The sequence below is a fragment of the Macadamia integrifolia genome, unplaced genomic scaffold, assembly GCF_013358625.1.
Source record: "Macadamia integrifolia cultivar HAES 741 unplaced genomic scaffold, SCU_Mint_v3 scaffold155, whole genome shotgun sequence".
In the NCBI taxonomy this organism is placed as follows: Eukaryota; Viridiplantae; Streptophyta; class Magnoliopsida; order Proteales; family Proteaceae; genus Macadamia; species Macadamia integrifolia.
This window is the reverse complement of record NW_024868256.1, coordinates 356121-365428: the sequence shown is the minus strand read 5'-3', so window position 1 is coordinate 365428 and position 9308 is coordinate 356121. Positions and strand designations below refer to the sequence as shown.

Sequence of the window (9308 nt, the reverse complement as noted above, 5' to 3'; positions counted from 1 at the left end):
ACCAAAAAAGAAAAGTTAAGGGGGGAGGGTTCTTGAATAAGCGGTATAAGGGGAGCGCACCAATGAATTGAACAAAATAGTATTGTACATAGAAGAGCAATGAAGTTATTTCATATCCAAGAGAGAAATGTTAGCATACCCTGCCCTACTGGCTCAAAGAACTTGTTCCCGTAAAATTAAATACAAAAGATTTCTTACAGAAACCAAACATTTATAATTCAACAGTTTATTTCTGAATAATAAATCTCTCTCTCTCTCTCTCTCTCTCTCTCTCTCTCTCTCTCTCTCTCTCTCTCTCTCTCTCTCTCTCTCTCTCCATGTATATATATATATAGGAAGTGTTAGGGGTGACACAGGGTTGGGTTTCTTAAAACCCTAACCCAACCCTAAGTCCTAATTGACCCTGTCAAGGCCGGGTTGGTTTGACCCTGGCTCCTACAATGGTTGAATTAACCTTGATTAACCTATTTTTGCCATTCATATCTCATACAATAAAAAACTATAGAAAAATGAAATACCAATAAAAGCCTTAAATTCTAATATAAAAATTCAAAGTTAAATTTCGGACCAGGTTGGGTTGGGCCAGGCTGAGGCCAACCCAAGCCCAACCCAACCTTGACGCAGGGTTGGGGTTTTTCAATCCTAACCTACCCTCAGGATCAGAAAACTTGGCCCAAGCCCTCTTCAAGTTTAAGGTGAATTCGTGTTGTCAAGGCCAAACTTTCACCTCTAAGAAGCGTTAAAAGTTTTATGACTCAATTTTTATGCTCAACCGTTTACATACATGGTCATGCCTTTCAATGTATTGGATGAGGGAGAAAGCACAAGTGTAATTACATCTCTAGCCCATCCAAAATGTTAAATGCACATGAAACCTTTTGCCAAGATTTTATTATAAGTTGATATATGTGGCCATCTATAAGTACAAGAACTTGGAAAAAGTAAACGCAGTTTTCCAAATTTCAAAGGACTAGTTCTGTGACCAACCAAGGTTCTAAAAGTTGGTGAATCAAATCAGGAATCAGCCGATTCACATCAGAATCGGCACTGATCAATCCTAAAGATTTGAAACGATTCTTTCTAATTAGTGCCGGTTTTGATATATTCAAATCGGGAATGACCCTAACCGATTTGGATGCGGATTCCAAGTTTTAAAACCCTAGGCTCAATCATCCTCTCTCTCTCTCTCTCTCTCTCTCTATAATAACATACCATAAGATGAAGAGTTCTTCCAAACATCATGAAGGATATTGTATGCGTTCAAGTAAGTAAATCTTGCCCCTGTCAGATTCTTGTTGAAGCCATCCACAAGACCTTTAAGCCTCTCATTAAAAAGCTGGGTTGCATTGTTTAGTTTCTCCACACATAGCCAACCACTGCGACCCTTACATTCAGTAATAGCAAATGGAGAGTAACCTACTGGACCAACTCCCACTATAGCCACCTTCCTCGCTCCATATCTGTACAAAGTCTATGATCCAAAAAATCAAAAACCCAGTTATTCAATTCTGAGTTAATCTTAGAAGAAGAAAAAAAAAAATGGAATCAACTAGAGCTGTTCCTGACCTTTAATTGTTCAGAATATTTATCTATAAGAGTGTCAGCATATTGCTCCGGTGTGTATTGGCTGCTCCTTCTAGTATCCAAGTAACCAAGGTAATCGTTACTACCCATTCCAACTGAGTAAAGACACCGGCCGAGGTGGCCGGCCGCCGTATCGTAGTCCCCAAGTATGCCTACCACTTGAAGAACTGTGGTCAGGTGATTATCTAACTGTCTATCCAAACCACTCACTGGACCCTGTGAAATGGAGAGACCTCTAAGCTCAGAATTAAGTATATAAGGTATAAAAATAGGAGTGTGGATCAAGTTCTCGGATGAGAACCACTCTCATATGCGCTGAATCCACACAGATAGAATCTACCACAGAGTTGATCATTGGATAGATTCTATCTGTGTGGATCAGCCCCGAACAAAAATGATTCTGGAGGACTTGATTCACTCTCTAAAAGTAGTAGTTAATCAGAAAATGCCAAAAATTATTACAAATTCCTGGCCAGTATCCTCGCTTATTCCAGAGGCTGAAGAGCCATAGTTTACTCCTCTTACTAGTTCTGGGCCTGTTGTAGTTGCATAAGGTGGAATGAAATCTTGGAAACCCAAGAGTTGAGCTGCAACCCATATGAGTTTTAAGTTATGATCCAATACTCTTTTAAGGATCAACTAAGTAATAACTTACAGAATGGAAAAGGGTGAATTAGTAATAGGATTAACTTACAGACAACATCAGCCACTGTTCTTCCATTAGTAAACCTTCCTGTTGGTCCTCTGGGAAAATCAATCCCATAGGGAAGGGTAAGTGCCTTTGCCACTGTAGGAAGGACTATGTTGTTTCCATTGTCAACCAGAGAATCACCAAAGATGAAGTAACAAGGAACTTGAGGCTCAGCATGGACCCTTGATAAAATCCATGATACCCAAAGAAACACAGACAATGCCCATTTTATTATGGTCACAGGAGCCATGAAGTGAAAAACTAGAGAGAAGATCAGTTGTTGCAAGAGAGAGTTGTCAGAGAAAATACACAATGCATTGGAGAGAGATTAAGCTTTGGCCTTAAAAAGACCAGCGTACTAGGTACCATACATATATATACATGGGAAAAAGGGTTCTCTAAGCATAAGGTGTACCCTACACCTACACACGTTTCATTTTTGTGTTCATTTATTTAAGAAAAGAGAAAAAATAGTAAAAAAATGGGAATGTGTGTACGCATAGGGTACGCCTTAGGCTTAGAGAGCTTTTTGGTTCTCTGTCCGAGAGCATGGCCTACGCCAATGCTCCCTGTATCTGTTACTCTCTTCAAAATCAAGGGGTAGAGATGTCTTTTTATATGGGAGGAGAAAGATAGACATATGGAAGCACTGACGTAGGCCATACTCCAAGACATAGTTCTTTTTCCCTATAGTTTATATATATATATATATATATATAAATATATATGTATATACACATACATATATGGGTGAGAAAATGTTATCTAATAGTGACTGCACACTAGCATCCACGGCCAATGGGAGGGTGGGTACAAGCATCTTCAACGCGGGGCAGCATGGTCTTTTGACACCCGTTATGTCTTGGCACATGTACATACTATCGGATAGCATTCTTTCTTCATATATATATATATATATATATGGGAGAGGTTTGGGCATGTTGCCACCTTTGGGTAAGCTATCGGCATGCAACAATCACAGAGCTAGTCATAGGAGGGCAATGAGGGTCTCTTCCAAAGGGGGAAGAGAGAGGATCACACATGTTGGGCACCCAGGCAATGTGCCCAACCTTTCCCTATATATAAAAGAAAGGAATAAAAAAAGCATATGTATATGTCTTTTTTTTTTTTTAAGATCAGATTTGTATTGAAAGAAAGGAAAAATGAATACCCTTCAACATTACCATCAACAAGAGCCCTCTAACATGTATGTCTCTCCAATAAAAATTAAATAGGACAATTTTATTGTAACCAAAGTGGCTAACTAAGAATTTGTAACCTTTCATTCTTCCATTTTTAAGATACTGCATTTTTTTTAACTGAGGGCAAATCCTGCTGTCTTACATAATTATTATATTAAATAAAAATTTCAACGTGTATGTCTTTCTACTATTTTTACTCTTGCATTAAATAATTTTTTTTAAGTATTAAATAATTTTTGGGAATAAGACAAGAGATAATTAAGGTAAAATTACAACTTTTTAATTCAGCATTTTGGTGACAAGTTGTATCCAAAAATAATTGAAGGGCTTAACATATCTCTCTTAGAGAAGAAAAGTAGAAAGATTTATGGTGTCTAATAGACAGGAGATTTTCCTTTTTCTGCTGACGAAGGAAATTTTAACCACAACATCATCTTAGCATTGGATTGGATTGGGGAGAAGTACTTTAGATTACATTACAATAGGAGGTAGAAGTTTGATGATAAAACATAACTTGAAGAGTCCCAATAATGGGATCACCATCATGGTGGATGAAGATATTCTCTCATTCATGGTGAAAATATTTTCTATTTAAAATAGGGGCTAGACATCGCTGCTTGTCCGCATAGCCCTTGCACTAGCATGGGTGGCAATGAGAGCACTTATAGAGGCATATACATGGATAGGAATTTTGATTTCACATGAACTGGGTGGTAATTTTACACGCTCATGTATATGAGGCAGGAGCTACATCACTGGGCAGCCTTCCCTTTTTGCCCTTAAAAAGTAGTATAAATTTTCTTCTTCCCAACTACTAGTGTTGACTATGAGAACTCCTCATTAATCCAGCTGTACTGAAAGGACTTCAACTAACTTCAATGATTTATGGTACACAAACATCTTTCCATGCTTGTTTCTCCTGAGACAGAAACTGAAGGTGGAAAGCTATTTTGTGCAGTTGGAATTAAATAAGGCCAGTGGAAGCTTAATTACTCACCCAATTAGGAGGGCAATAGTTGTTGCTATGAACATATCACCCACATGGTCCTTCCCTATTAGTCTATTACTACATCCATGAACATCTCACTCACTTGGTCCTGCAAAAGGAGTCAATTCAATTTTTCCCTGTGGTGGTGTTATTACATTCTTCTATCTAGGCAAATGTTTAGGAGATCCAAGGTCTAAAGTCTAAATTCTAAAATGGCTCCAATCCCATTAGGTAAGAACTTTCTTGGAAATTTGATATATAGAAACCAAACCCATGTAGCGTAATTGACTAATGAGAGAGGTATCTACGTACACTTACCGTTTATATTAGTATCTTACATGTTAACCCAATTGCAACAAAAATTATATATTTAATGAGAAAAAGTAATACGTGCACACAAGATGGAGGAGAGAAAATATGGAATAAAAGAAGAAATTATGAATAAAAAACAATTAAGAAGATGGAAAAAATAGGAGATATGAATGAAGCTGGACATCTTGGCCTAATTAGGTGATAGCCCACCTCAACTCGACTGGACTTTCGTGTATCTTTTTCCAAGTCTCCTTTTTATTACATATTCATTCCTATTAGATAAGTATATGATAATTGCTACAACTTACAACCCCCATTGTCCACGTTCTTCATATATCTACACTCCACTATTCCACACAGTATTCCACTTATCATCCATAACTTCTACTAATCACTTCTTATTTTACTAATTAACATCTACTACCTACCTCTTCACTAAAAGGCCACCATAACCCTCTTACATATTACTCAACCTTTTTTTTTTTTTATGGATTGAAATCATTCTACCCATTATGACACCTAAAACCTATGCAAGCAAGCCATACAATGTTGGTCCATAATAAAGAGATTCCACATATTTAATGAGGAGAGAGATTGTGAGAGGGCATATACTTCTTCTTTCTTTAATTCAATTAGAATTTTGCTACCATGCTCCGACGGTCAGTTATTTAATGGTGAAGAAGATGGCCAACAACCTTGTGAAGCCATAGACTCAGAGTGATATAAATTTTCTTAACCTAAATTTCAAAGTTATTTAATGATATCCTCCTCTAAAGGATCTTTTGTAAAGGTGTGGTTTATGATGAATGAAGTTGAAACTAAAGGACTCAATTTCCTTACACCACGTGGTGACCTTCAAACCATAGGGATATGACCTTTGATTGGATTAGGGGAAAGCTATTTGGATTTTACACAATAAGGGTTGAGAGTTTATGGTGAATCTAAGTCTAATCATAACATTCATCATCAATAATGAAGTTCTCTTGAAAAAAACTTAATTTAAAAAAGAAAGATGTACTATTTTGATGAGTCCACATCTTCTGCAGTGAGCGGTGAGATGCGATGAACATCGAACGATTAAAAGCATCTTAACACGTATTTCAAGGGACTCTCAATCACTCGATACTTATTATACCAATGTAATAGCTACAGCTGATTTTCACACGTATTTTGATAGAGGTTGAATATTTGTATGTGCATTCTCCATAAAGTCATGAGGAAACTACAACGTACCCTGTTCACTCTAACAAGTAGCCTCCTCTTCATCTTTTTCAAAGGTGCAAGGCCTGCTTTGTTGAAATAGGAACCATTTATGACATTGGCCCACATGCATTGATTAGGGAAGATTATTTGATGAAGACCCAAATCAATTATATCCCCACCATTAAGGCCTTACCTTAAATTCCACATTTACAATGGTCAAAATTGGCAAAAGATTTTCTTCACGGTGGCAGGTGAGAGAATTTAACTATAAGGGTGTCATAATGTTATTATTCTCTCAGCCCCAAAGTCAAAAATGTCCTTGACTATTTTTCAAGAGTCTTATTTACTCACAAAAACTTGTGGATTAAGAGATTCATTTTTCACTTTTTTTTTTTTTTTTTTTTGGAGGGGGGGGAGTAGTGGGGAAAGATTCCTTTTCACCCAAAAACTTGAATATTGAACATCGTTCAAAAGATTTGTTCTTTTCAAACAGAATCGTAGAACACTAGTATTCTTTCCTTTTTTTTTTTTTTTTTAATGGATTATAAAAATATTATTCTAACATTATGATAATATCTAATTATTCGTTGGGCAAGAAAATGCTCTACTCGTTTCATCTATGTTCAGTTGGGAAGGTCCGTTCTTTTTTTTTTTTTTTTTAAGTAAAAAAATTATTCTAACATTTGATAATATTTAATTTTTTGTTGGGCAAGAAAATGCTACTCGTTCATCTGGTCATTGGGAGGCCATGCGGAGATATCTTCAGCATGGGGCGAGAGGGGGGGACAGCACAGTTATTTTACGTTGGCTATATCTAGGCATAGATACACACAACCAGGTAGCTTTCATTTCCCCCTTTTATATTTAAAACTAACAAATGCCAGCGTAAGTCCAAGGAAGTCAAGAGTTCACCCTCCTACCCCCACCCTTTCTTAAAATAGTAGTGTAATAGGGTTGTCAATTACAGGCCCAACACATTTATGGCCTAATTTGGACTTGACCGAATAATAAATATATTAGGCTTGAGCCCAAGCCCGACACTCTTATTAAAAGGGAGTTCATAGCCCCACAGTGCAAGCCCAATGGGTGCTCGATCGTTTATTTGATATATTTTGATTTTTTTGATAGAATAAGCTATATGTTGGTATTTTCATAAATTATTGAATGTAATCAAGTTTAAAGTCTTTTTTCTAAATTATTGATGATTTAATAAATTTTTTAATTTTTTTTTAATCTAAGACAATTAAAACTCGTTTAAGGCCTCAGTATGACCTGATTAGCCTGATTAGTAGAAGCTTAGTTAAAGCTCTGAACCCAACCGAGTCCGACCAAGTCCAACCTAACTCGAAAAATTTCTTAAATAATCAATTCACGGTACAAGCCAAAAGACCCAACCGAGCCTGACCGATTGCCACCCCTAAGTAGTAGTATAGTACTAATATAGTAATGCATGTGGTTCTATGGTTCCTAGCATCAAAATCAATAAATACCAAATGCTTAGAAGTTATCTCCATTTTTTCCTACAAGGTGATCCATGGATTGTTCATGATATCGGATTGGTTATCAACTACTTCTAAAATCAATATTGACATCATTGATACCGAATGTTATTTTCACTCCAAAATATTGATACCAATATTATTTATCTCTATTCATACTGTAACATAGATCAAATGTTGAACAAATATCATTATTGGGAACAATACAAGGTAAAACACTAGTATAATCCATGTCATTAAACCATAAAAATGGTTTTCAATCAAAAACCAAAAATGAACGATGCAAACAAAAATGATCATATGGAGTCCAGATCAGCTCCCCACATGGGAGAGGAATTATGCTGTCCAAATGGATCCCATCGCCAAGGGACATCCAAAGCACGAACCAAAATAATTAATGCACTATTAACTTGTGGTCAGATACTCCTTCCATGGAGAGATCCTATAAAGGAAGGTCATCACATAGGGAGAGGATCTAGACTCAATAATATGAGTCACTTGTGATGGATTTTTCTTCTTGGCAAAGGCTTGTGATGCATTGATTAGCCACTAAAATAGTTTGAACACATATATTAATTAAAAAAAAAAAGAATGCAATTGTAGGAAGTCGGAATCAGCTACAAATAATTACGTGAAAAAATAAAAATGAGAAAGCTAGCTACCAAGTTGGTTGATTTACGAACAATCAAAATGACCAAATTTCATATATTTCCTCCTCACGAACTATCAGTTGTATTCTAGTTGGGTTTATTAACTCAGAACTGGTCATGGAATCATTCAAAAATATATTGATTCTAATTTGGATTAGATTGGAATCATTTCATATCGAATTCGGTGGGATCAGGTCTGAGTTTCCCTAAGGCCATGGGAAATGGAAATCCATCTACCAAGTGGGCCTTAGATGCATTCGGGGAATCAGGGATATAGTATTTTGAAAAGGTTCTAAAACTTTATAGAGGTTTGTGAACCCTAAAATCTCACGAGTTTTAAGAACATAGGGCAATAGTGTCGATGCTTCTACTTCTTTCACCACTATGATGAATCTCCTTTTCCACCCCCTCCTTTTAATGTAATTGTTTCTTTTTTCTCTACCAAACAATCTCTTATTGGAGTCACGAAATAACAAAACTAAAGAAAGCTTCTACCTAACACCCTTATCCAAAGTTTGAAGAAACATTAAAAATTGTTGAATTCATATCTTAGACTTTAAAAATATTTTTGAAACCTTTATAGTAACATACATGAAGATGTTGGATTGATTCGAAATTAACCATAACTAGATACAAAGGTGAACAAGTTGAGCACATTTGGGCCCAAGTGAGCGTTATTGAAGTTGTAAAGGAAAGGTTTCGCGTCATAATGTGACACAGCCAGATAATCTTAGTTTCAAAATTCAGTTATTTGATTATAGAAAATTAAATTTTGCACCAAAAGGCATAGTTATCAGAAGTGCCTATATATGTCAAGTTTAAGTCCAAGCAAAATTCACCAAGTGGCAAGTAAAGGAGGCTAAGTATAGCTCTGAAAATGTAGAGATAATGTGAAGGTGCATAGTTATACATGGATCAATGACTTAAAAAAAATACAAGGATGCATTCTTGTATTTCGGTAAATTTTTATTTAGGTTTGAGTCTTAAATTTGACATATAGTTAATCCATAAGGTGTACAACTTACCCAATGGTCAACTGGTCAAAATTGACTAGGCCATGCGATTAAAAAATGGTGGACCGTCCTAATATGATTATCGAGACGGATGGTCTAGATTTATTTTTTCCTTTTTGTAAAGGCAAAAGGTTTGTGCACAGCCGTGCATGGTCGTGGTTTTTTT

General features: G+C 36.2%; 1 protein-coding gene across 1 annotated transcript in view; it reads right to left on the bottom strand.

The window, feature by feature from the left end:
• Positions 1-2633, bottom strand: part of LOC122064190 (GDSL esterase/lipase At5g45670-like) — a 3250-nt gene extending 617 nt beyond the window's left edge. The window contains exons 1-4 of the mRNA XM_042627909.1: positions 2279-2633; positions 2047-2171; positions 1567-1800; positions 1213-1471 (exon numbers count right to left, since the gene is read on the bottom strand). Coding sequence (XP_042483843.1) covers positions 1213-1471; positions 1567-1800; positions 2047-2171; positions 2279-2525 — 865 coding nt within the window. The 5' untranslated portion in view covers positions 2526-2633. The remainder of the gene's footprint in view (positions 1-1212; positions 1472-1566; positions 1801-2046; positions 2172-2278) is intronic.
• Positions 2634-9308: the final 6675 nt, after the last annotated feature.